A 26,743-nucleotide genomic window follows, 5' to 3' on the forward strand; every position below is an offset into this window, starting at 1 on the left:
AAGGACATTAAAACCTTCCTGAGGAGATGTAGCATCAGCTGCATTCAGAGTTTTGCATTTCCCTGACATGGAAATGCCACACTTTCCCACTGGGAAATCCTGAGCAGGAGGGTCTGATATCCCCAGCACCACCCTGGGGACTCTGATGGCAGGAGAGGAGATGTTGCCAGCAATCACTTTCTGCTGCAAATATGTCTTTGCAGGGTAATTTCTGAGTCATCAATTGCTTTTATTGTTGCACACAGTCCTAAGGACCCAGTGTGTAAATGTGCCAGAGGTAGTGGCAGCTGTGGGCAGTCCAAGTGGTCCCTGTTCCCCTTTGCTACTCCCTGAATTTCCCAGAAAAAAAACTGCAGCCAAAGAACCTAAAATGTAAGATGTTTAGATTTTCTGCAGACATTTTAAAGAAGTGTCTCCTCCCAACCCTCACCCTTGTCAGGATGGACCACCCTTGGAATTGTCCCTGTGGCAGGGACCATGCTGGCCATGCAGCCCCATTGGCTGGTACAAAGCTGCAGCAGCCACGAGCTCTGGGAAACAAACATGGAATTTCTGCAGCTCCTCCACAGCCCCAGGCACCGTCCCCACCTCATGTCCTCATCCCTGGGGCACAGCACGGACTCAGGACAGGGCAGCCTGCAGTGGTGTGGGACATGATGGCTCCTGATGGAGCACAGCTGGGCACTGGAGCAGTGCTCAGGATGGGGGACACAAGAGAATTATTTGGCTCCTTTGCAGCCCAGGAGATGATAACACACCACCACAATATGCTGCCTCCCTTCCACCCAAAACCCACAGGGCAGGGACAAGGACAAAAGATGGACAGGGCATGTCCTGCTGCAACTTCAAGGGCACTTCTCTCAATTTTGATGTCAGAGCATTTTTGCCCCATCCAGTGATGGGTTTACAAAAAGAAGGAACAGGTTGGTGCAGGAAGAGCTGAGCTGTGTAAGGATCTTTCCACACCTCCAGCCTTCCAGGAGTCAGCTGCTGCTTTGCTTGGGAATGTCATGTACCACCTCTGGGAGTCTGCAGTTGCACCTGCACTGATGCCCTGCTGGGAATGAAGGGAAATATCCCATGGCAGTCCAAAACATCAGTGAAGGAGCAGGAGAGCCTGGGACATCACCCCTGGAGCATCATCCCTGCCCTGCCCAAGTCCTGTGTCCTTCCATCTCTGATTTCACCCTCAACACTTCAGCTCATCTGATTGTTGAACATCCAGTCTTTGCCAACTGGTTAAGCACAGAAGGAATTTCAATCCTTGGCTCCATGATGGCACAAGGATATCTGCTGTGGACAATTACAGCGTGGAAAGAGGAAGAAGGAGTGAAGGTCCCAAGGAGGGAAGATCCCAAGCACTACGCCAAACGAAGAAGACCTTTCCTGCAGAGCTCCAGCTCCAGGACATGCCCCTTAATCCAACCAGGAGAACTTGGAGGGAACGCAAACATTAGACACCATATGAAACACAAACATTTATCTTAAAATATGGCAGAATTTTCACTTTCTGTGTTTTTTCTCCTCTGTTGGTGACCTTTGCTGTGCCCAAAGATTTGTGCCGAGGTTGAGGTGATGAATGGTGAATCACCACGTGAAATACCAGCAAAGGGGGAACAGTCACTGCAACACTCATACTCCCATGGCAGGGCTGCACCCAGCTCATCCTGATGGCAGCAGAACTGCAAGATTTGGTGTTCCCATTGCTCAAATTCCTAAGAAAACCATCAGCATTAACAGAAAAGGAAGACTGGAGTCCTTGGCTGTGTCTTGTTCTCCCTGAGCTCCTCTTGCCCAGCAGGCAGCAAGGACAGCATGAAAGGAACAGCACATCTGGGCATGTCCTCAGGTTTCCCACATTTTCATTCCCAGGAAAATCAAGATACTTGAACAACTGTAGGAGCAGAAGAGACGCCACCAGGAAATTTATTCCTGTTTGTCTGCAAGCCAACAGATGAAGGTTGTCAGGGCAGAGTCGCTGTGCAATGTAATGACCATCATGGAAGCTTTCCACCATCAAAATATCCCCTCACCATGGAAGCACTCCAGCACCTGTTTACCACCACCACAGGAACATCCCACCACCACAGGAACATCCCACCACCAGACCTCCCCACTACTGGGGTGTCCTACCACCACCACAGCTTCGTAGGGTGCTCTTGTTCTTCCAGACTGAGCTCAGACCACAGAAATTGGGTGCTGCCAACCCAAGCAGGTGTTCCTCAGGCTCCCCAAAGACCCATTTGGACACACTTTCTGCCTGTTTGGGCCCTTTTAGCCCAAAATAGGCTTTGCAATGCATGTGCTGCTGCCCTGAGACAGCCAGGATTGGCAGGGAGGGAAGGTATCTGTACCTGCTGAAAACACAGGGAAATTTTTCATTTTAAAGCCATTAAACAGATGAAAGTTTTCTTAAAAGAAGTCACTTTCAAAAAGAAAAAACCCCAAACCCACAAAGTTTTTCTTAAAAAAACCTCAGAAAGAAGAAGTTGGACAAAAACTGTAGGACGAAGACCTAAGGGGTGCCTGGCAAGTTCTCTAAACTGCAGAGAGAGAATTATGGGAAAAAAACCAAAAAACACGAGGAAAAGAAAATGAGTTAGAAAGGGAATTGCGTGGAGCTGAAGCACAGAAGAAGGAAAAGCCAGACAAGGCCATGCTGTGTCATCAGTCTGGAAATCGGATGAGGAAGATGAAATCCAGCTCGTAGCGATGTGGGGAGCGGCGCAGCCCCACCGCCCCCTCCACTCGGCCCCTCCCGGGAAACCACGAGTGCAGGGGGAGCCTGGAAGAGCTCCAGGCCCACGGGGCTGCTGCTGACACAAGGAGCCAGCAGGTTCCAGGATCAAACCAGTTCCATTCCTACCTTCAGCAGCATGAGTAAATAATTGATGTCTGAGGTAACATGAGCAGGAAGGTGAGCAGAGCCCTGCACACGATCCTGCATCCAACTTCAAAGCCTGGTGGGTTTTCTTCCTGCAAAACCTCCTCAGACATGATCCCTGATGTTTATTCCATCCCTAAGCCATCTCTCATGTGCTGTTCCCACTCTGGGCTCATCTGGTCCCACTTCTACAAGTCTGCTCTCACTGGTCCCACTTCTACCCTTGCTTCTGCCTCAGTTTCCCTTCCTCTCCTGCAGTAGGTCTGGACAGCTCTGCTTCACTGGTACTTTCCATCCCTGGTCATGGAGCACGGCCAAGCTGTCCCTATCTCCCTCTGCTGCCATCCCTCTTCACTTCCCCCATGCCTTGTCCAGGCGTATCCCCAGCTGCTCCAAGCACATCCTTTCCCCAAATCACCAGCTTTTTCCACCAAAGCACTCCTGCCACCCCTCCAGCTTGGCTGCCACCTTTCCTTTGTGCAGGACACCAATCCATCACCTACAATCTGAGTGAAGGGCCCCATCCAGATACTCTGGATGCTGCTGAGGAGCAAATTCTGTCTGCCTTTCAACATATCAGTGCCTCTTCCCAGGAGCCACCTGCAGGGACAGACCCTGTCCACACCTGGGGTCCCTGAGTGACACCAGTGCAGAACCCAGTGGGGTGACTGGCCAAAGAGCCACTCCATGTCCCCTCCAGCCAGTGAAGACACAGGCTATGCGTGCCCAGGATGGTTCCAAGGACAGGGTGGCACTGTCTTGGGCATGATGCCCGCCTGTGGCTGGGCTTGGAGACCCAGCAGCTCAGGCCAGCGGGTGAGTGTTCCCCAGCCCCGCTGGTGGGGCGGCCAGGCTGAGCGGACACTGCTGGGCTGGGGCACCCCGGGTGCCACCGCACCCTGATGTCCCCGGGTGTTCTTCTAAGGCCAGGATTCAGCCCCAGCCACGGGGCCCGGGGGCTCCCCATCCCTATCCCCCCATTGCGACCCACGGCCCCCCCGGGAGGGTGGGGCCAGCCCCGCCCCGCCCCGCCCCGCCCCGCCCCGCCCCGCCCGTCAATCTCCTCCCACCTGGCCGGCCCTGCCCACTGGCGGCAGCCCAGCCCGCCCGGCCCGGCCGCGCCCACCCGCCCAAGCTCCGCCCCCTGTGCCAGCACCAACCCGCTGGGCAACGGGAGCTGTCCCCGCCCCGGCTCACCTGGCTGACCCCGCCCGCCCGGCACAGCCGCGCCCCGCTGTACCCACCCCAGGTACCCGGCGGGCCGTTCCCATCGCACCGCGCCCCAGCCTGGCCCGGCCCCCTCAGCTGCCACCTTCCATTCCTCGCCGCTCGCATCCCCCGCCCCGCCCTGTCCCGCCCGCACCTGGGCGCGCTCGAAGCTCTCCCGCTCCGCCTCCAGGCCGCCGCCGCCCGCCCGCCGGCTCAGCACCTTGGGCAGCGGGTTGGACACCTGCTTCATAGTGCTGCTCACGCGGTCCATGGCTGCCCCGGGCCCGCCACCGCCCCGGCCCCGCCGTCCCGCGCAGCGCCGCCGCCGCGCGGGCCCCGCGCCATTGGCCCGCCCACCTGCCACTCACGCTGAGGCACGCCCCGCGGGCGCCACCCTTCCACCCGCAGCTCCGCCCGCAGGTCCGATTCCTCGCTCTCATTGGTTCCCGGCGTCGCCCCTGGGGAGGAGCGGCCGGGAGACCCAGCCCCTGCGTGGCAACCGCCAAGCTCATTGGTTTATCTGGGCGCCAGTCAACGCTAGCTCCCGTCCCCCAAGAGTCCCCTGCCCATTGCTCCGCCTTAAGGGGCCGCGCTCTTAGCACCGCCCACCCAAGCTCTGCGGCCACGCCTTCGCGCGGTCCCCTGCTGTAATTGGCTCAAGACCCTGCCGCTCAGACGTCGGTGTCCCGCCCCGCCCCTCACCGGTGCGGGGCGCGGCGCCCCCTGGCGGCGCTGGCGATGCCGCTGATGCCGGGCCCTCGGGGAGATCGGGCCGCGCTCGGGGCTCGCCGGGAAGGGCTCGGCCGTGTACGGGGCACCGCCGCGGGGTCCGCCGGGCCCGGGCCGCCGCTGTCCAACGGCTCTGAGCCGCGGCAGAGCCATTCGGGTCCGCAGGCCGCGGGGGTCCTTACAGGTTGTCCGTGCGGCCTGCGAGGCTGCGGCCCCTCAGCCGAGGCTAGAGTGTGACCACGGGGGTGACCCGGCACCGCTGTCCCCTCCCTGCTGCCCGTCTCAGGTGCAGCCCGGCCCCTCTCGGAGCTGAGCCCCGGGCAGTGGCACTCGGGGTGTTCGTGGCTTCCCAGCCCTGCCTGGGGCCGGCGGTGGGGAGGCGGCTCCCCCGGCAGCCTGCGGAAGGGCTGTGTGAGGCATTGCCTTGGTGGAACCGGGCTGTGGGTGGGAGCTCTGGAGGGGGGTGCTGCAGGCACAGCTGGCAGAGCCCAGCAGGAAGAGTGTAGCATTGACAGAGGGGCAAAATGAGGTTGCAGGTGTCTGAAAAAGAAGAGAGCAGAGGTGACAGAAGGATTTTGCTTCCCCTGAACAGCTGGACTGTGTTTTATTATAACCTGAACCGAGCCTGTGTCTCTGGTGCTGTCACTTGGATCAGAGATTTTTGTAGAATTAGACTGGATATTGGGAAGGAGTTCTTGGCTGTAAGGGTGGTTGAAGCCCTGGCACAGGTTGCCCAGAGAAGCTGTGGCTGCCCCATCCTGAATATTCAGGCCACATTGCACGGGGCTTGGAGCAAGCTGGTGTAGTAGAAGGTGTGCCCATGGCAGGGGGTGGAACAGGATTGTTGGAAACGATACAACTTCTAAGTTTTTAAACTAACTTTTTTTTAATCAGGGGTTTTGTTCATCTTTGCCCAGGAAGGAAATGGAAGTTTCTTTTCAAGAGACTGTTCCCTGGGCAAGACCCGATGAGCTTAACATCTCGAGGGACTGGGAGCCACCAGAGGATGCACAAGAGGTAAGCGACTATTAATGAACATCCACACCTGAACATCCTTCCTGGTGTGTTGGAGACACTTGGTCTGGAAAAAGATCATAAGAGAAGAAAGAGGACCTGATTAGCAGCTAAGGTGAAGGGATCAATAACCAATAGGAAACCAAATTCTAAGATCTGTGTAACTTGGGACCAATAAACATTGAACCAATTAATCTCTCTGAGTTTTGACTGTATAAGTATGTGAAAAGTCTAGAAAAGAGACGTGTGATGGAATTATTTTCTTTGCACAACCCAGTGTGTGGATGAAATTACTTCTGTTGCACAATCTGGCCAGAATATCATCCTGGACAGAATAAAATAATGCTTGAGTTCTCTAACATTAAAATTTGTTGGAAAGGTTGTGTTTTTCCTGCTGTTTCAGTGACAGGATGAGCTTTAAGTTTCTTCCAACCCAAACCATTCTGGGATTCTCTCAACCTGGTGAATTGATGACTCCTGTAATTTTGACCAGGACTACCATCCTATTCCAGAGGTGAATTTCTCACTTGGAACATTTCTGCAATACTGGGAGAAATTACTTTTTTTTTTTTTTTTGTGAAGAGACTGAAAACTGAATCCCCAGGTACGGCAAATGGGCTGTGCTGGGGTTGTGCCAGCTGGGTTCCTGTATCCTTAAAAGCAGATCATAACAAATCAATGACTTTGCTCCAGGTGGGGAGGAGCTGTGCTGGGATGATGGGGCAATCTGGAAACAGCTTTTTAGCATGTGGGCTGTCAGGGGCTCTTGTATAAGCAATTCTCCCAGCATATCTCTCTATTGTGGCTTTTCAGCTGAAATAATTGCCACACCAGGACCTTCCTGGAGCTGCCCAGCAGGGTATGTGACAGGCTGTTTGCATCACAGGCCTTCCCAGTTCCTGTGCATTGGATATCAAATCCCAGCTGATGGGAAATGGCCTGCATAGAGCAGCAAGGCCGTTCCTCCCACTGTGGCTTGTCTCGACTGCCTGTCTGCATTGTCCTTAATGTGCTTTCTGGAAACCTGCCTCCTTCCTTGGGGCTGCTCCCAGGGGAGGTTTAATGGGTTTGATTCATCCACTGTTGCAGCAAGATGATTAATAATTGAAGAAATTACGTCATTCCTGAATAGAGATGGAGGAAAGGAAGAGCAAAGGAGAGCACTGGACAAAGGACAGCGATATCCTTGTGACCTCTGCCACCCTCCACCTCGCTCGGAACATCCTGCTCCTGGAGCCCATGGCAAGGGACCACTAGGCTGAGGCCTGCTGTAGCTACGCCCTCCTACTGAAGAGCAGAGCCACAACCTCTTCTTCCCTAGCCAGGGCTCAGTGCTGACTCTGGGACCTGGGCAGGAGCAGAGGATGGTGCTTGGATATGGGACAGAACAGGCTGATTCTACTGGCTGCTCCTGCCTCCCCCAGGAATGGGCTGTAACAGGATGGAACTGGGATCCAGCCCATGAGCGGCTGGTCAGACCACCCTGGGCTGGCCCATTCATGCAGCATCACTGCTGGAATGTGCTGTGGGGCTTTGCAGGGATTTGAGAGGCTCCTTTGCAGTGGGAGAGGATGCCTTGTTTTCAGGTAGTTGAGAGGGGAAGGCACAGAGCTGTTCTTGTGAAGTGTCTGTTCCTCTGTCTCAGGTTCCACGGGGAGATAATGGGGAAGGGCTGAAACTGAGCAGGGTATGGAGGTAGAGCAGGTTGGGCTCTTCCTCCCCAGCAGGTCATTTTGGAAGCCATGGCTGGGGTTCACCTGCTCTGAATGCTCTGTCCTCACTCCTGTCCAAGAGGCTGGACTGAAGGGTGATGGCAGAGCCCTTCATAGGAGTGTCTGGCCTGTATGGGGACAGACATTGTCTGGACATGGAGAGGACAATGTGTGCCCTCTCTTTTTTCTTGCTGAGCAGTATGTGGCACCCATCAAGTGCTGCACAGGCCAGGCAGGTGGGACTGGAGCTCATCCTTGCCCTGTTGCAGGGCTCTGTAGGGCAGTTTCCTTTTCCTGCTCCATGCCCAGAGGCTCCTGTCCACAGGACCCTAAAGGGTCTGCTCCCATTCTGTCAGGACATTCTTAACCCAAAGGGGAAGGACGAGTGGCAGGAGAGGGGCCAGAAGGGACTGTAGGGGCTATGGGCCCTGTCCAGGGCTCAGGGATGCTCCTTTTGCAGGGGCTGGGAGCTGGAGTCTGTTTTTACAATTCCCTCCCCAGCCAGAGCTGGAGAGTCCCAGGGTACTGCTGCAACACACATCATCCTCCCGTGGCCTGGCCTGGCCTCAGGGAGAGCACAGATCCCCCTTGTTTCAACAGGAAAACAGAATCACAGAGCTCCACAATCCTTCCTCTGTTATCTCGCTGGCTGTGCCAGAGTGGGCTGTGCTAAGATCCTGCTGTTTCACCCTTGGAGGTGGGAAAAATGGATCCCAAATGGATCCCCTTCAGTAGGCCCTTTACACATTCCAAGGCACACCATCCTGATCGCACCCAAGCAGACGAGCAATTCCTGGGGCCATGTCTTGAAAGGGCAGTGGCTATGTCAGGCCTTCCATAAACCAAATCCTGCAGCCCCAGATGCAGCTCTGCCCTGGTGATGGGATAATTTGCTCAGACTCTGGGATAAAAACTTGTGAGCCAAAGTACCCAGCTGGAAAGGGCAGGGTAGTGGCGCAGACCCAGCAGGAGGGTCCTTGGGGAGCAAAGATTGTGCCAGGAGGAGCAGGCGTGGGAGCATGGGGAGAATTTTCATCTTTTGATCCCATGTTTTGAATGCTTTGGCAAACAGATGTTGCTGCTGAGTCTTTGCTTGTGCTCCCAAAGAGACCCTGGGCTGCTATGTGGGGCAGGGACAGTCTTGGTGCAGTGTTGCGGTGTGTCCAATAGTTTCCAATAGTGCAGGACCTGGGAGAGCATTGGAGAGCATTGGAGTCTTGGGAGAGCATTGCAGGTGAACAGTCTGGGACTGGGAGAGGGTCTTGGAGAGGACTGCTTGGCTAAGGTGCTTGAGGTCCAGTGGGGCCCTCACCTCTGTCCTGTCTAGGCTTCCTACTTGCCCAGGTTACAAGGAGGGCTGTAACCCCAAAACATCATCTGCTGTGTTTTCTGCACAGAAGCCTCAGCAACTGCCTCTGCTTGCCCAAGAATTCAAAAGCAAAGCTGAAGAGGTTTCCAGATGGATCTGCAGGAGAAGACCTGAACTCCACAGGGACACTGGGCTGCAGGGGCAAATGCTTAGGTGAGAAACCAGCTCATGAGCAGGACCTGGAGGTGGGAAGTGTTTTTGCCACTTGCTGGACAGTGTCCCCTTGGCATGGCCAGCAGGTCCAGCTGGAGCACCCCACCAAGCCCAGGTCTCTTCCAAGGCAGGATGTGGCAAGCCTGATTTCACAGAATCAATTGGTTGGAAAAGACGTCTGAGATCATCAAGTCCAACCATGACTGAATGCCGATTAGACCATGGCACTGAGTGTCACATCCAGTCATCTCCAGAGATGATGACTCCACCACCTCCCTGGGCAGCCCATTCCAACGTCTGATAACCCTTTCTGTGAATAAATTCTTCCTAATTCTTCCTTTATTTCTGTATTGGGAGCTTTGGCTGCCAGAGTTGGATTACTGAGGAAAGGATTTCTGTGTGAGACTTGGGGTGTGCAGAGTTGAGTATGGGAACTGTGTGCTCATTGCAGAGCAGTCTTGGGAGAGCACAAGGCAGGTACTGCAGCAGGGCATGAGCATGAATGTGGAGAGCCAGTATATCCCTGTCTTCCCTTTATGATACAGGAAACATTCTGGCTCCCTACAACTCCCTGGCAGGAGGGTGAAGTGGGGGTGGGAGTCAGGCTCTGCTCCTAGGGAACGAGTGATATGACAAGGGGAAACACCTCAAGTTGAACCAAGAGAGGCTCAGGATGGATATTAAGGAAAATTTCTTCACTGAAAGAGTGGTCAAGCATTGGAATGGGCTGCCCAGGGCAGTGGTGGAGTCACCATCCCTGGAGTGATTTAACAGAAATAGAGATGTGATGCTTAGGGCTACACATCTCTAGTTAGTGGTGGCCTTGGCAGTGCTGTACTCAATGATGTTAGAGGTCTTTTCCAGCCTGAATGACTCCATGATTTCTATGTTTTTCCATGATCCAACATCGACCAGTACTCTTGTCAAATGTTGTTCTCAGGATTCCTGCAACTCTATGGCCTAACTTGGAGATGTCCCCTGTACCTCCAGCTGCTGACAACAGGCGGCAGAGTGTGCAAGGACAATGCAGCTGTCACTCTGGTTACAACAAAACCCAACACCAAATGGTTTTTTTTTCCTTTCTCTGAACTGTGGCTAAACCTGTCATGTTGTGCTGCAGCTGCTGGACAAGTCCTGATCTGCTCCAGGCCAGTTGCTGCTCAGTACTGAGGACATTGTTGGGGAAACAAAGGAGTTGTGGCAGAGGCATCATTTGGCTGTCCTGGGAAGTACCACCACATTTCTGTGAGGGTCACATTCCAACATGGCATCCAGCCACATCCTGCTCTTTTAGACTCCTGGTCACAAAGTGAAGCTTTTATAGGTGCCCCAAATTTGTCTTGGAAAATTGCATGGACTGCAGCAATTTATTTCTGCCTTGTTGTGTGCTTAGAAACTGTTGGAGTCTTTCTGCTGACATTTACCAAAAATATTTCTCTGGAGGCATATCCTGGTGTGCCTGTAGATTTCTGCCCAGGGATTTCAATGCAATTTCGTAAGCTGCTGTGTAGCCCTGATGGTTTTGTTGGACCAATTGTCCTGGAGAATCAAAGATGAGCAGTCACAGAGGATGTAGACTAAGGATCCATCTACATCAGCCTTGATACCTCTAGATGTGGTCACAGCAGACCCCTTGAAGAGACCGATCAATATTTGTACTGCACCCTGGAGTGTGCTCCCAGCTTCCAACCATTCTCATTTTCCAAATCTTCTCAAGCTTATCACCCTGAAATCCAAGCTCAGACTCAAGAAAATGTCCTTGTCCTCACCATGTCCCTTGGCAAGGAGCTCCTCATGTGAAGAGCTGCCTCCTTCTGTTCCTTTTGAACCTTCCTCTTGCCCACTCCATTGAATAATCCGTGGCTCCTGCTCTGGGGCAGCGAGTATTTGCGTTATCTCTCTTTCTAGGCCACTTATCATCTTGCAGACTTCAATGTGGAAAGTCTCAATTCTTCTTGAAAATACTTCTTCTCATCTGAGATCTTGCTTGGAGCTGCACCACCCTGGGATCTCTGGCCCCAGTCATTTTCTTTCTGTTTCCAACTGGTTTGCTCACAGTTAAATCCAGTTTCCCACATTAGTGACCCAGCAGTTCCCAGGAGCACTGTGATAAAGTGATCCCCCAGACATGGTCCAGCCAGGAGGTAGTGTGGTGGAGCAGGCTACCCTCAGGGCTGAGCAGAGGTTTCCTCCCACATCCCCAACCTGTCCTGGTGATGGATCCAAACATACTGTGTTTGGTTTCTATCTATAGCTGAAGCACACCATAAGACGGAGGTTTTATAGACTCCATAAATAGCCACTATTTAGGATGAATAATATGGAGGAGGTTTTAGAAATCAAAATATTTAGAGGTTTGCATTATTTTCTTGGTAGGAAGGAGCAAGAATACAGAATCAGAAGGAACAAAGTTGAGGAAAACAGTGAATAGGGGAAATAACAGAGGTGTCGAAACCTCCAAAAAATCCTTTTGGTTGAATGGAAGCAGGAAATACAGCAAGGTGTATCTGAAAGGAGAGAGAATTCATTGACAATGTTGAGGCACAATGGTTATATTCCTGCTATAAAATACTGATTTTTCAAAACAAATCTTGACATTTCGATCAAACCTGTAGCTGAATGTTGTGGAACATCCCAAACACTCAACTAAAGCTGCTCTGAGCTGGGCTGTGTTTGTGTGAGCCATCAGCGAGGAGGCTCCAGCTCATTCCTCAGTCTGTTCTCCTCCTCTCAGTTTTATTCTGGTCCCTGTGTGGAGATGTGTCAGAACGGTGTAGGGTTGGTCTCAATGGGAATTTGTGCAAGTTTGTTTCTGAATGTATTGGCAGAAATGGAAAGAGCAGGGGATGGAAGGAGTAGATGTTGGTGACACCTGATCTTGGAGGACTTTTCCAACATTAATTATTCTGTCGTTCTGTGATTCTGTGACTCACACTGAGCAGTTTATTAGCACTGCTCAGAGAAGACTGTGACAGGTTTAGAGGTTGCCACTGACAGTAACTGACCGCAAAAATGTTGGAGTCTCTTGACCTCCCTCCCCACTTCAGCCATATTTATAATATTTTCTTGGGAAAAGATAAAAGTTACAGTTGATGTCATTTACAGATTCGGTGGGATTTGATTGAATTTAGTTAGTAGCATAAATAGAGGTGAGAAACATAATATGTATTTCTGAGTTAAGCAAAGTTCAGCTTTTGGTTTCTATCTAGATCATTCCTTTGACTTAGTTCTCATTAGCTGCATTGTTTTCCATGGAGTCCATCCACAACACTGCTGTGTCACTCCATCTTTTGTTTTATATTTGCTTTGATTTCAACAGAGAATTACTGCAGTGCCTCTGTGTTGCTCCATCCTTTGTTCCATGTGTCCCTTGGAGTGGCACACCAAGCTCCATCAGCATTCCTGCTTCTAAGGTATGCAGGCAGTTTGTCCCTGTCCTTGCACTCTTTATTGCTTAGCTTTGGCTTTCGGTCTCCTCACACCTTTGTCCCACTCTGTGCAGTGTGGGGGAGAGTGGATCCATGATGGTGGTAGGACTTCAGGCCCTTGGAGGTACCAGGTTTCATCCCAGTATCTGAATGGGCTTTGGAACAGAGAACAAGGCAAGTCATGGAGCAGGAAGGATCCCAGAAGAATCCTGCATTCGTCAGCTGTTTGGAGCAGGATATTCTGAGTCTTCTTCACAAGTAAAACCTCAGCCGTGAATCTGACTGTCTCAACTGACTCTCATTCTGGGAGTTTGGCCCCTTAGCAGGAGCTGGGATGAAAGCAAGCCAATCCATGGAGAAAGAGCTTCAGAGAAGAGAACAGGTGTGCCCAAGCTGGGGACTGGGCTGTGATGGCTGCAGAGAATCCATGGGCTGTATGGAGCCTGCCTGCCTGCCGTGGGAAGGGGCAGGTATGTCTCTGCTAAGGAAGTGTCTTTCCAGGAACCCAGCAACATGCCCTGTGCTCCCAGGGCTCAGGGGCAGGTCCTCCTCAGCTGCCCACTCCCCAGGCTTGTAGCTGCATCTCCCTAGCACCAAGGCATCATGTATGGTGTCACCCAGGCTCAGTTTTGTTCATGCTTAGTACAGGGTGTTGTAGTGAGAGAAAAAGCTTTGTGTAAAACAAACCCTGCCATGGCACAGCACCCTGCACCCTCCAATAAGTGTGCCTCACTTTTCCATGGAGTTCAGTCTCCTGAGATGTGCTGATTATCTATCACATGCCCTGGAGCACTTGGGAGCCCCAGGCCTGCAATCCACCCTTCCAGGCAATATCTTAATTTCCCTTTGATTTCCTCTTCTGGCTTCCTACAAGGAAACCCACTTTGGGTGGGGGATTCTATTATGTGATCATCCTCCTCCATAGAGGAGCAAGACGCCTTTTGTTACTGGACCATGAGGAAAGGCAGCCTGCTCCTGTGGCTTTCCCATTGTGGCTGTGGTTGCCCAGCACCCAGACACATTTCCTAGCACCGTGGAGACTTCGCTCTTCCTCCACTCTCTTGAGGCTTTGTCCACAAACCTTTGCCTGGAAAACAGCAGAGCCCTTCTGGAGGGATGTAACATTTCCAACAGTTTTTCTGACAGTGCAGAGACACCATTCCCATCCTTAGCAACATGTGCTAAATCAACCAGTCTTTTCTCTGTGTATGTTTGGCAGCTGGGACAATGACAGAGGAGTGTCAGGAGGATGCTAGTGCTACACTGCTGGAATCAAATAACCATCTTTGTCAGCTTTGCTTTGCTAACATAGTCATCAGCTCCTAAAGTTCACTGTGGGCATCAGTGGCCAATTCCCATGTGCATGAAGAACTGAATACTATTTTAGCTGTCACTAGTATTTGAGAAGTTGTGATGTAGCAGAACTGGTTCCCCAAAGACTTGTTGCAAGGGATGCTCAAGGACATAAGAGGAGCCCAGATCTGGAATTGCACCGTGCTCCACCCTCTGCTCTGCACATTTATGCACCAATGGCCTCCAGAGTCCCATGGAGGAAGCCCCCAGTGCAAGTGGGACCCAGCATGGCTGGGTGGCCACATGGGTGGTCAGCCTGACTCTCAGACTTTCCCCGCTCTAGTTGCTGTGGCAGAGGTGAGATCTCCTGTTTGTCCATTATGCAGATGTTCTGGGAAACAAGGGTGTGACAACCATGGTTGACCTTCATCCACTGCCGTGACTTCTAGGCAAGAGGTCCACCTACTGATCTTCCAAATTACCAATTCTACGTTTTCTGCAGAACCCTTAGGTCACGGGAAATGAAATGACAGGTCATATCCTGTTCTGTGTCCACTCATGGTATCTGATGGTATCGTACCCTGTGCCATGTCAGGACACTGCTGTCATCAGGGCTCTGGACGGTTTCCTCTGCAAGGCTGTGTGGTATCCTTGACACTGCACTTTTTCCATTGTGTCATGGCTTTCAGCAATGTTTCCATCCTTGGTTGCTGTCTGCCTATATAAGAGGGCAGAACCCAGGGATCCCACACCAGGAACAGTGAGGGACACTCTGCGACAGTCCAGCCTCACTCCTACAATTCACCTCTACCCAAGAGGACCATGAAGACCTTCACAGCAGCCCTTTCTGTACTTTTTGTGGTTGTCTTCTGCTACCAGGCCACCTCCTCTCCAAGTGAGTCCAATCTCTCCTCTCCAAGGAGCTGTCTCCTCTTTCTGTGTGCTGTATAAGGTCTAGTAATGCTTGGCAGCTCTCTCTTACTAGCATCTGCTGTAGGAAAAGAGAAGCCTGTCTTACCTTGGCTCCCTGATGGGAAGATGGCTATGGTGGGAGCCCACTGTGGGAGCAGCACTTCCTCCAGCGGGAATCTTCTCATCTTCTCACCCTACTTCTCCCCACTGGCACTTTTCCTGGTCTGATGTAACAGAAAACTTCTCTTCCAGTTTCTCTCCACTCTGGTCCCTGCTGTGTTGTGTACAACCTTGGACCATTGCCCTTGAGCCATGTGAAGAATTATGTGCCCACGGGGGGCCACTGCTCCAAGCCAGCTGTGATGTAAGTACATCTTCTGCCCTGCTTGTCCTGACAGTGTGGCGGAACCCCACATCATACTTCATCCTGACATGGAAAAGCACTGGGCAAGGCTCTCCCATGTGAGAACTGCCTGGGAACATGTCAGAGGGCAATCCCACATCCTAGACAGCGAGTTTGTGAACCTCCTTATTAGATTTGAGCTAATAGAGCTTTTGCTGGTCACTCCCCTCACCCCAGATAGGGGGACCTAGCCAGGACGGTGTCCCAGATGTAGAGATGCTGGGGACAAAGCAGTTTAAGTGCAGAGAGCAGGACACCTGTAAGGACATGGAGTCACTCCCACCCCATTTCCCTAGGGCGGTTTTGCAGCCTGTAGAGGTGTCTGGTGGGTGTCACTGTTGGCGTGGAGCAGGTGGTCTCACTCTTCTCTCCGTCTTCCTTTCCTTTGCCTCTCCTCACTGGATTTCCTTTTCCAGATTTACCACAATCAAGAACAAGCTGGTCTGTGCCCACCCTGATGAGAAGTGGGTCAAGGACATAATGAATCAATTAAAGGACAAGAAGCACAGTGGATAAGCAATACCCTGCTCTCTCCAAGCACCACTTCTGCAGGAATGTGCTCTCATGGACACCTCCAAGACATAATCTATTTTCTCATTGCCTGGGAATTTGGCAGGGTATTCAACTCAGTGTTTAGCTCTTTTATGGAAGCCTGTGCAATGCCGGTCTTAATTTATTTGACATTTTCAGTGAAACTTTTAATTCTCCATTGTACTGAAGGTGTTGAAGTTATTTTTGTATAATAAAAAGGAGCAAAACTTGCAACTTCTCCCAGTGGTTCTTGGGATGCTCCACGGAGACTGGGGTGTGTAGCAATGGTTGGAAGGGGGTCAGGGTTGACACTCGAAGGTCTGTGGGTGATGGGGTGACACCTGGCTGTCCCCCAGCCTCTCTGTGCATGCAAGGGAGAGCACTTCTCATCCTGCCTGTCCCGCCTGCCTCCTTGCCGCGGCACATTTCCAAACTCCTGGCTCTTTGCAGTGGGTGGGTATCACGGGGGATGTTTTGGCACAATTGTTGGTGGGGCAAGTGGTCCTTTACCTCGGCCAACATCTCTGGTCAGCGGGCAGGTGCCTCAGGGGCTCCTCGGGCTGCTGAGCTCAGCCATCACCAGACCCAACCCCATCTCCACCACCGTCCCGGCCCGGGGCTGTCTCTGGCCACGGGTTAGTTCCGGTGCTTCCAAATGTGTCCCGCTCTCCCCGCGGGGTTTTTCTCTGGCTTTGCCCCGCCGGGCTGGAGGCAGTCCCAGCCTTTGGGGCTGGCTGCAGCTGTCCCGGCCGGTGCCAGCTCCTCCCCCCGGCAGCACGGAGGCTCCGGGGCCGGTACTATCCGGTAGCGAGGCCGGCTCGTCCGGCAGGCTTTCATGGCACTGCCCGTTCTTCCTCTCCGTGGGGCTGTGCCGGCCATGCCTGCCTGGGAGCCCGCCTTTGCTGGCTGACGAGGGCCGAGGGAAGCGCCCGTGGAGACCAGCGGGCCACCATGGCGCTGGCAGGTGCTCTGGAGCGGCTGCAGGAGGAGGCCATCTGCCCCATCTGCCTGGAGTACATGAGCGAGCCGGTCAGCATCGACTGCGGCCACAACTTCTGCCGAGGCTGCATCGCCAAGCACTGCCAGGACAAGGGGCTGTGGGCCGACGGGCCCTTCTCCTGCCCGCAGTGCCGGGCCTCCTGCCACCGCAGCGGCTTCCGACCCAACCGGCAGCTGGCCAACATCGTGGAGAGCATCCGCCAGCTGGGGCTGCGGGGCGGCCTGGGGCCCGAGCTGGAGCCGGGGACCCCCCTGTGCCCCCAGCACGACGAGCGGCTGAAGCTGTTCTGCGAGGAGGACGAGGAGCCCATCTGCGTGGTGTGTCGGGAGTCGCTGCAGCACCGCCCGCACACCGTGTACCCCATCGAGGAGGCGGCGCACGTCTACAAGGTACGGCAGGGTGAGGCACCGGGCCCCTGCCCTGCCCGAGGCGCTCTGGCACGGGGCTGTGCGGCCACCGGGACCCCAGCAAGCTCAGTGGCATCGCTGGCAAAGCAGAAGGAGGGGTAGCGCAGACGGTCACCTCCCCCCCCAGCTGCCCTCGCTGCAGGGATAAAGCTAGACCTGCCTTATCTTCCAAATTGTTGGTGGAGCTAGGCTCACACCGTCCATCCAGCTCAGGGACGCAGCCTGGCTCCCTGCCCATTCACAACCCCTGGAGAAGCTGAGCTGGTGGGTCCCAGAGGACATTTTGCCCCGGTGGAAGGATGCTGGCACCCAAATCACACATCCCAGCTATGATCCTGACAGTGCCACCATCCACCCTTCACCCCAGCGTTGAAAGAGGGCTGTCGCTTTGGTCTCCAGAACCTTAATAGTGAGGAAAAACACAGGGGAAATCTGCGGAGCATGGGGAGGGTTAACACTGAGCTGAGTGAAGAGCGCAGCTGCTTTGTTTGGGTGCCAGTGCCTGGCACCGCCTGGCACTGGGTCAGTGTCTCCCCCCACCAGGCAGGGGAGACCCAGCCAACTTGCAGTGCTCAGTGGGTGCTGTTGGGGTGAGTTGAGCCCATTTTTTCTCTTTCCAGGTCAAACTCCAGAAATCCCTGGAGAGTCTTTTAAAGGAAGTGGAGGAGGTGAAGAAGCATGAGTCAGCAGAAAGGATGAAAACCCAGGAGTGCAAGGCAGGTGCCTGTCTTAATTCTTAAAGAATGAGCTTCAGAGATATCAGGATTTAAGAAAAAAACACCCTGAATGATCTTGTCTGGGGATACAGATTTATCATTGTCTCCAGGCTGTGTTCTGCTGTCACATGTATGAGCAATGCTGGAAGCCAGGCTCAGTAGCTGTGTGCAGCTCTATAAAAAGATTTGCAAGGAGCAGCATGCCAGATTCCCTGGAATAATGAGAAATTTATGCTGGTTAACAATTAGACATGGGCTATTTTTTATTGCCTTTAGTTTTACAACATGTGCTTCAGTTCCAAGCCAGACGTGAGCTGTGTGGTGAGCTCCACTCCACAGCAACAGGAACCAGAAGTGTTTTCATAAGAAAAAAAAACCACTGAATTATTGCAACTCTATCCCACTCCAGACAGTTCTGGGAAGAACAGACACCAGCAAACAGCTGGACTTCAAATCTCTTAGAGTGAAAGATGGAAAGTAAAAGTAAATGCAGAAAAGGAAATGAAACTGCTGGATGAGTTATCCAGCCCTGATTTTGAGCAGATGGTTAATCAGCTCTGGCAGGGAAGACAGGTTTCTCTGAATTCCCCTAGTTTTTCGCTCAGCTCCCTTGCCTGTGGCAGTCCAGACAAATGGTGGTGGGTTTCAAGGATGTCCCTATGAGCCCTCTGTCCCCACGGGGGGAGAAGGACAGAGACTGTGAGAGCTGTGTCACTGTCCTCCCATCTGCCTGAGTCACGGCTCAGGGTCGTGGCTCAGCTGCCTCCAGTTTCCTTTGGTTGTGCTTTTATAGCAAAAAGAACAAAGATTCCCCTGTGAGTGGTAGGGGGAAGAAGCTGTCCTGGCTTATCAAGTCTTCATGACTCAGGTTCAAGTACTTGGATGGGGAAAAAAAAGAAGTTAAATTTCCTTTCCTTTATCTTCTTAATTCTGAGATTTCCTGACCCAAGCCCACTGCAGAGTTTTTCTGCAGCTCCAGGTTTCCAGCCAGCTTTTAGGGATGAGGTGAAAAGCCCTAAGGCACTGGCAGACCATGCCAATTGCTGGTTCTTCACCTTGTAGTGAAACCTGGGGAGCCTTCTGGGCTCTGCCTTTCCATCCTCCACAGCCCCAGGGCTTCCTTTACATGGCAGATAGAGAGAGGATATGAGGGAACTGTCTTAAACTAAGAAAGGAGAGATTTAGTTTGGTTATAAGGAAGAAATTCCTCCATGTGAGAGTGCTGAAGCCATGGCTTCTTGCCCAAAGAAGCTTTGACTGCCCCATTCCTGAAAATGTCAAAGGCCAGGCTGCATTGGGCTTGGAGCAACCTTGTCTAGTGCAAGGTGTCCCTGCCCATGGCAGGGGGTGGAAGCAGATGGTCTTAAAGATCCCTTCCAGCTGAAACCATTCCATGATTTTGTGACTGTTCTACCTCTTGCTCTTAACTGGGGATTTTCCCAGCATTGTCCACCTGCCCAAGCTGTTTATTAGCCTGGATTTGGCTGGAGGTTTGAGTTGTAATAAAAACCTACCCTGACACCTGAGGGCACCTCCTTGCAGCCCAACACACCCCAGACCTCTGGGGTCCAGCTGAGCAGAAATGCCCCAGGCAAATTCCTGCTGCTGATAAACCAAGGATGCACAGCAGGAATTACAGTGAGGTGGAAGCACAAGTTTGCCTCTGGCTGTTTTTGAATTCATGCACTTTTCACAAAAATGCAGTATTTTCCCAGGGCCTGATGCCGGGCGTGGATGCCGGAGCATCTGGCTCTGTCTTGGCTGCCTGGATAACGTTCACCCCATGAATCTTCTTATCCCAAGGAGACAGTAAAGAAAAAGCGGGAGAGGATTGTGAGTGAGTTTGGGAAGCTGCATCGGCTGCTGGCTGATGAGGAGAAGCTACTGCTCCAGAAGCTGGAGGAGGAAGAGAAGCAGATTCTGCTGCTGATCAATGAAAACTTGGCCAGGCTGGTGGAGGAGAAGTGCTTGCTGGAGGAGCTGATCCTGGAGATAAAAGGGAAGAGCCAGCAGCCAGCTGATGGGCTGCTCAAGGTTAGGCTTTGCCACCAGCACCACTAACTCAGCCCTGGTGCCTTTGTCACCTGGGTGGGTGGCTTGGCCCAGACAAACCCAGAGTCGTTTTTGTCTTCTTCTAGGACATGAAAAGCATCCTGAGTAGGTGGGTGATTTTTCCTGATAGGTGCCATCATTATTCCTGGTAGGTACCATGATTATTCCTGGCAGGTACCCGTGGTTATTCTTGGCAGGTACCATGGCTGTTCCTCCTACTGTCCTGGATGCCTCCAGGCTTTGAGGCAGATGTTTGCATCTGTTCCACAACAGCCACCCCATCCTCCCTGCCCAGCATCTGCTTTGGTCCTCCTGGGGTAGACGCAGGAGGGACTGAGACAATCCCTCAGAGGTTTTCCAGGGGCCCAGAGCCAGGGCCTTGCATGGCTTGTGACATGAGCTGCATCCCCTCCTAAGGGATGTGCTGCCCAGTGGCTTTGTTCCTTCCTTCCCCAGGCCTGGCATTGCTGCTCCCTGTATCATTTAGTTCTGATCTCATTTGGATTGCCAATATGCAAGTAATTATCCCTAGTGCTCTTCCCAGCCAGAGCTCCAGGGAGGCAAAGGGCAGCACAAGGGCATTGAGCCCCTTCCCAGCTGGAGAGGGGCCATGGTGCAGGCTGTGGATACAGCCTAAGGGCATCCCTTCCTTCTCAGGTGTGAAGGGGTAAAATTCCAGTCCCCCAAGGCTGTGTCTGTGACCCTGAAGGAAAACTACAGCATTCCTGAGCGCTGCCTGGGCATGAGGGACATGCTGAAGAAGTTCAAAGGTGAGGGCGCAGCTCCTGGCACATTTGGGTTCTGGTTTTCCCCAGTACCCTGGGGCACAGGGAGGTTTTTCTAATAAGCTTTGTCCAGCCGCTCCAGGTTTGTGCACTGATGAGTTCAGGATGGTTTCATGGTGGGAAGACCTTTGTTGTGGTCTTGGATGGATTATGAGGGGACCCTGAAGCCCAGGATGTCCCTCGGGGGTTTCAAGCGCCATGCTGCCCATGACGTCTGGCTTTCAGACCTCTTTCTGAAGCTGTGGAATGGCCCTCCTTGGCTTGGCTCTGCAGCCTGACACCAAGTATTTTGATGAGGCTCATTTTCTATGTTACATTTCCCCACTGGCAGGCAGTGCTGGGAGCTGTGCAAAACCACGAGCAAATAATTGTGGGATGGTTTGGGAGAGCTCAGCATTCAGGTCATAGGCACCTGTTTGTGTCTGTGCCTGCAGATGCCTGAAGCCTTGTCCATCCTTCCATCCTTCTCTCTGTTCAGTGGACGTGATTCTGGACCCAGAGACAGCACACCCAGACCTCTCTGTGTCTGAGGACCGCAAGAGCGTCCGGCGTGGGAGCAAGAAGCTGCTCCTGTCGCTCTTTGACAGCCCCAGGAGGTTCGGCAGCGCCCCGGCCGTGCTGGGCAGCCCCGGCTTCTTCTCGGGCCGCCACTACTGGGAGGTGCAGGTGGGAGACAAGCCCGAGTGGGGCCTGGGGCTGTGCCGGGAGGCGGCCGGCCGCAAAGGCTCTGTGCTCTTCTCCCCCAACAATGGTTACTGGGTGCTGCGGCTGCAAAACGGGGGCACCTACGAGGCCCTGACCGTGCCCGTGTCCCCCGTGCCCCTGAGCGTGAGGCCCCGGCGCATCGGGATTTTCCTGGACTACGAGGCGGGAGAGATCTCCTTCTACAACGTCAGCGACCGCTCCCACATTTACACCTTCACTGACAAGTTCTCAGGCAATCTCCGGCCTCTCTTTTTCTTGGGTGCCTTTTTGGGGGGCAGAAATGCAGAGCCCTTGGTGATCTCCTGGGTCAGGGACCCACAGGGGACCGGATGCGTCATCTTGTGAGAGTGGCTGCCCTGGTTTGTCACTGGTGGGCAGAGACCTGGGAGCCCAACCAGCTTCTCCTGGTGAGTGGGGCAGCACTAGGGGAAAACCTCAGTGCCCTGGTGAATGTCCTGACAGGATTCTCACATAGTTCTGGCTGCTGGGCTGACCTGCCATGCGTGACACCCACTGTGTGCCATGTATTGGGAAGGCACTTTGCAGCAGGAATGTGCCATAACCCTCTGTGCCACTAGTGGGGACAGGGGAGTCCCCTGATCACTGATGTCCTGATACTCATCTCACAGGCTGCTGGAGCAGTGTGTGTGCTCAGCCTGCCATGTAGTGCTGACTTTGTTGTGAATTGTATTGGAATAAAATAATAAAGGCTTGATTTGGGGAACCTTGTGTGGTTAATGGTACGACTGCTGCTACTCTGAAATATCTCATAAGGTAAAGGGTGCTGCTGGACCTGATCCTCTCCAGCCCAGAGGATCCTTGAGAGATCCCATTGTGGCATCTGTGGGACACAGCAGCACTCTCCAGGCAGGGATTTGGGAGTGGCAGATGCCTGTGTGGTGGCTTCACCCCAACCTTGTGGTACTGGGGCCTGGGGTGAAGAGAGAGGACATCTGTTTGGATGTGGGTGGTCCCTGTGCTGCTGTCTCTGGTCCCCTGCTCAGGAGATCCCTCCAGGTCTGTCAGCTCCAGCCCCTCCACCCCCCTCAAAACCCCATGAGTGGGAAAGCTCCAAGTGTGGGGAGTTGCCCATCGCAGGGCAGGAGTACTTCAGGGCTGCAAGATCCAGGGAAAGAAAAATAGCCCAAAGTCTGTCTTCAGTGTTCACCCTTGGTCTGTCCATCCCCTGGTACATCCCTTCTCCTCCAAGGCTCTTGCCAGGCTGCCAGTGTGTCACTGGAGGAAAAGCTCGTCTGAACCTGAGTGGAGCCGTGGTCTCTTTGCACAGGGCCAGGAGGAGGAGACACTGCCCTGGGTGCACAAGGCACTGCCCCATGGCACATGGGGTGCCAGCAGTGCCACCAGCCCTGGACTACCAGCTGGAGTAGCTATGCAGTGTGTCCTTCAGACAGGAATCAAGATGCTGCCTAATTTGAAGTCCGATTCAATGCAAATAAAATGAGATTTGGTAAAATGTAATCTGAAATGCTCAGCACAATTTATCATAGAGTCCTGGACTGGTTTGGGTTGGAAAGGACTTTAAAGCTCATGTTGTTCCACCCCCTGCCATGAGCAGGGACACCTTGCACTATCCCAGGTTGTTCCAAGCCCTGTCCAACCTGGCCTTGGACCTTCCCAGGGCTGGGGCAGCGACAGCTTCCCTGGGCAACCTGTGCCAGGGCCTGCCCACCCTCAGAGGGAAGAACTCTTTCCCATATCCCATCTAACCCTGCCCTCTGGCACTGGGCAGACATTCCCCCTTGTCCTGCCACTCCAGGCCCTTGTAAATTGTCTCTCTCCAATTCTCTGCAGATGTCCTGGATGATGCTTTAGGAGTCTTCTAGTGAATAAATTGTCTGGACTGGGAGAGCAGTTCCCCTTGACTGAGTTTTGCTGTGTTTTGGGGAGTCCCACACTCCTTCAGGATCTTTCTTTTGGTGGCTACACAACAGAGAGAACAGACTAGTGAGACAAACTCAGCCACAGCTTTGCCACACCCCAGGGAGGAGAAGGATGATAGGTCCCAGTGAGTCCTGCAGTGCACTGACACCCTGAAGATATTACATGGAGATTATGATCTTACAGTCACTCCATGGAGAAGTTTATGGAGCCTGAGGAGATAAGAAAGGACATAAACTTCAAGGCCTTAACAAAGAGCTGAAAGCAGAGGCAGTTGGTGGAGGGAGTGGTGAGGACAGCCACAGAAAGCTGTTGTGCAGGGAAGGAACCAGGGTAAATGTCACTGAACCAGGAGTGGGAGGAGGTGATGGAATAGAAACTGTCCAGAGCAACCTGATCCTGGCAGGGGATGGACAAGTGGCACTTGCTGCAGGCCTGGGTGGGTAAAGAGTTTCCAGAAGGAGCAGAAGGAAGTGCAACAATTCAGAGATCTTGCAAGCAGGGGAAGAAATGAATGAGTAGAAAGGATGTGAGCTCACCCCAATGCAGCATCCAAAGTGTTTCTAGCAATCATGAATCTGCCTCCCCCGAGAAGGACAGTGGAGGTCAAAGGTATGAGCTAGTTCTGAGTAGGCGCCCAGATTGTCCATCTGGTGGACTCTGCATCACGTGCTTCTAAGGAACTGCTTGGGAGCTCCCTGCTCCCTGAAACTGATCCTGGGGTGATTTGCAAGCAGGATTTCTCTCTGAGCCATGGCAAGTGGAGTTTGTCCCTGTCCTCGATGGCAGTGCATTGATGTCTGGCTGTGGCCTCCACACAGACCTTGTCCTGCAAGGGCCAGATCCTGCTCAGCCTCGTCCGGAGGGAATGGCTGCACAGCACAGCAGAGAATCACAGAATCATGGAATTGTTCAGGTTGGGAAACACCTCTAAGGTCATGGAGTCCATCCATTACCCCAGCCAAGGACTGTTCTGCTCAAGGGGTGTGGTTTGGCTGAAGGCAGGAATCCCTTGAGATACCAAACCCGGCAGAGGGACCATGGATTGGGTGTTACTGTTTTTCTGAGCAATCGGTAGATTAAAGTAGCACTTTAGGCATTGGCTCCCGGGGCAGTTTCCTCACTCCCAGGCACTGGCAGTGTCCCTTGTTATGATTCAGCACAGTTAACAGACCTGCAGATTTAGAAATGTGCTTTCTTAAAAATGTTGCACCCTTCTCTTCTAGAAGAAAATGCTTCATCATCTCAGAGGGATGTGAGTCATCGTCTGCGTCTTTCTAAGAACTCAGCAGAAATGTTCTTTTGGGTTTTCCTGGCCACTTCTGCCTTTTGTCACCCATCACAGGGAAGGCAACAGCCAGGCACAATTTCTTCTGTAATACTTAAGTGTCTTCCTTAGCCCTGGGAGTCTGGGATATTGCACCACTTTAGGAACACTACTTTTGTATGCAGCTTACAAACCCATCCCCTTTTACATTACATTTTTGGATTCTGGTGCCTCAGAAGTGGCACACCCCCTGCTCAGGGTGTCTCTGGGAAGAGCTGTTCTGGAGACTGAGCCTCCCGTCCCTGTGGCAAACCAGGGCCCTGGGGATGGGGAGGAAGGTACAGAATTGGCACTTCTGGATGCATTTTGCCTTCAGAGTGTCTAATTCCTCTCTGAAAAGTGGAGATGTAAAAGCTCAGACCATGAACATTGACTGGCTTCAATCCACACCCCATCAGCACAGCCCTGCTCCTCCTTCTGTGAGAATCTGGACTCCAGCCTCCAATTCCTCTGGTATTTGGTGTGGCTCAAAATGCCTACAGACACACTAGAGTGACGTAAACAGCAAATATGGAGACATATGCACATATAATAATAATATTCTTATCATAGTAATGATTGAATTTTTGTTCACAGCTAGGCTTGCCCAGGACTTTTGTCAAAAAAAAAAAAAAAAAAGACCAACAAAAAAGAACTTTACCAAACAAACCAACCTCCACAAAACCAAAAAAAGAGAATTATTTTTATATACATTGTACAAAACATTCAGTAAATTCCACACTCTGATTTCAGGATGGATAGTTTACAAATTCCAAACCCCTTTAACAACATTGTTCTTGTTTTGATCTGAATCCAGAGAAAGTTCTGCAGAAAACCACCGTCCTCTTGGTCCCAACTCCACTTTTCTCTTCATCTGTTAAGCTTAAGGATCCCTTCCAGTTCAGCATGTTCTGTGATTCAGGTGTCCACCTGCTTGAGCACCCCATGAGAGTGTTCATGGGAGGGATGAGCACCACAATTGCCTGAGCCCCGGGCATGAACTTCCTGGGGAGACAAAGCTCTTTACCATGAGGGTGGGCAGGCCCTGGCACAGGGTGCCCAGAGCAGCTTTGCTGCCCCAGCCCTGGCAGGGTCCAAGGCCAGGCTGGATGGGGCTTGAAGCAAGCTGGGATAGTGGAAGGCTGTGGCAGCAGCTCTGTGGCCACAGAGAGCAGCACAGCTGGCCCAGGCATTGTGCTGGGAAAGGCTGTGGGAAGATCAGAGAAAAGAATGATAAATAATTCTTATCTTCACTTGCTGCCCCTGTTGTTGTGAACATGTGGAATGTGTTATGGAGGTTTGTCTACCAAAGGGTGGTTTCTTGATTGGCCAATGGTGATGGTGTTTGAAGGACCAGTTGGGTCCACCTGCATTGTAACTGTCTATAAAAGCAATGGGTTTCTTAATGAGTATAGTTTAATAAAGTGATTGATCAGCCTTCTGTGAATCATGGACTCAATGCTAATTATTAACCAGGCTGGGGGCCTGCAATGACAGAAGGTGTCCCTGCCCATGGCAGGGGGTGACACAGGATGAGCTTTGAGGTCCCTTCAAACTGAAGCTATTCCGTGATTTTATGATTCCATGATTCTGTGACCCAAGGATTGCATGGTGTGAGGGTGCCCCTGCATGCTTCAGCTCTAGCAGCAAAATCAGCCTCAAGCAGCTGCACAACCACAAATACATCCGGGGCCCATGGCAGGGTGACCCCTGGGTGAGGATCTAAGCTGATGGTGCCATGGGTAGTGCAGCCCTTGCTGCTCCTGAGCCACTCCTCATGCTCTGCAGAAGGTGCTCATTCTCACCTCTCTGCTGGGGGTGTGCAGCTGCAGCTCCTCACGCTTTTCTGAGCTGTCACACGCAGGCGGGTGCAAGAGCAAGAAAGGCATGAGTAATTCTGGGCTCCTGCAGGCTCCCAGAACAGCAGTGAGGAGCCAGCTGAGGTACCCCGGGGTGGAGGGGGAGGGCTGTGGGAGGCTGGAATGGCCCTGGGTGCTTTGGGACACTGCCCAAGGCAGACAGCCTGTGTGCCGCATTGCCCGGCTGGATGGCACTCACTGCATCACCCTGTGCCCTTCCCCGAGGAACCTGGGGCTGTGGGACTGCCCCCAGTGCCACAGAGGCAGGCAGGGCTTGTGTCCAAGAGGGACTGTGGAGGCTCAAGTGATTTTGGATAATCCCATCACAGCTCTTCCCCCTCTTGTCTCCTGTTCCTGCTGTTCCCTGGATGAGGGCA

General features: G+C 52.9%; 3 protein-coding genes across 4 annotated transcripts in view; 2 read left to right on the plus strand and 1 right to left on the minus strand.

Moving 5' to 3' along the window:
- Window positions 1-4,380, minus strand: part of HIP1 (huntingtin interacting protein 1) — a 42,425-nt gene extending 38,045 nt beyond the window's left edge. Inside the window, exon 1 of the mRNA XM_054287337.1 lies at window positions 4,248-4,380. Coding sequence (XP_054143312.1) covers window positions 4,248-4,364 — 117 coding nt within the window. The 5' untranslated portion in view covers window positions 4,365-4,380. The remainder of the gene's footprint in view (window positions 1-4,247) is intronic.
- Window positions 4,381-4,872: 492 nt separating this feature from the next.
- LOC128944188 (C-C motif chemokine 5-like) lies at window positions 4,873-15,871 on the plus strand. Of its 2 annotated transcripts, XM_054287340.1 has the most exons (4): window positions 4,873-5,839; window positions 8,946-9,070; window positions 12,390-12,483; window positions 12,573-12,648. In XM_054287340.1, the coding sequence occupies exons 1-4, from the start codon at window positions 5,790-5,792 to the stop codon at window positions 12,646-12,648; spliced, it is 345 nt and encodes a 114-aa protein (XP_054143315.1). In that variant the 5' UTR covers window positions 4,873-5,789. The 2 variants fall into 2 exon arrangements, with proteins under 2 accessions (XP_054143315.1, XP_054143316.1); XM_054287341.1 differs by lacking the exons at window positions 4,873-5,839; window positions 8,946-9,070; window positions 12,390-12,483; window positions 12,573-12,648 and adding exons at window positions 13,217-14,686; window positions 14,956-15,067; window positions 15,523-15,871.
- A 588-nt stretch (window positions 15,872-16,459) lies between these two features.
- LOC128944189 (E3 ubiquitin-protein ligase TRIM39-like) lies at window positions 16,460-22,017 on the plus strand. Its single transcript, XM_054287343.1, has 6 exons — window positions 16,460-17,026; window positions 17,665-17,760; window positions 19,564-19,794; window positions 19,899-19,921; window positions 20,470-20,582; window positions 21,076-22,017. Exons 1-6 carry the CDS (start codon window positions 16,589-16,591, stop codon window positions 21,645-21,647), a joined length of 1,473 nt encoding a protein of 490 aa, XP_054143318.1. The 5' UTR covers window positions 16,460-16,588; the 3' UTR covers window positions 21,648-22,017.
- Window positions 22,018-26,743: the final 4,726 nt, after the last annotated feature.

The sequence above is a fragment of the Melozone crissalis genome, unplaced genomic scaffold (assembly GCF_028551555.1).
Source record: "Melozone crissalis strain CALT ecotype California unplaced genomic scaffold, PUWL_Pcris_2 ptg000057l_1, whole genome shotgun sequence".
Lineage (NCBI taxonomy): Eukaryota > Metazoa > Chordata > Aves > Passeriformes > Passerellidae > Melozone > Melozone crissalis.

Coding starts and splice junctions, on each gene's coding strand:
- LOC128944188 (XM_054287340.1), top strand. CDS start 5,790: ATGAGCTTAACATCTCGAGGGACTGGGAGCCACCAGAGGATGCACAAG. Junction 5,840..8,945: donor CACCAGAGGATGCACAAGAG/GTAAGCGACTAT, acceptor TTTTCTGCACAG/AAGCCTCAGCAACTGCCTCT. Junction 12,484..12,572: donor TCAGCATTCCTGCTTCTAAG/GTATGCAGGCAG, acceptor CACTCTGTGCAG/TGTGGGGGAGAGTGGATCCA.
- LOC128944189 (XM_054287343.1), top strand. CDS start 16,589: ATGGCGCTGGCAGGTGCTCTGGAGCGGCTGCAGGAGGAGGCCATCTGC. Junction 17,027..17,664: donor AGGCGGCGCACGTCTACAAG/GTACGGCAGGGT, acceptor TTCTCTTTCCAG/GTCAAACTCCAGAAATCCCT. Junction 20,583..21,075: donor CATGCTGAAGAAGTTCAAAG/GTGAGGGCGCAG, acceptor CTCTCTGTTCAG/TGGACGTGATTCTGGACCCA.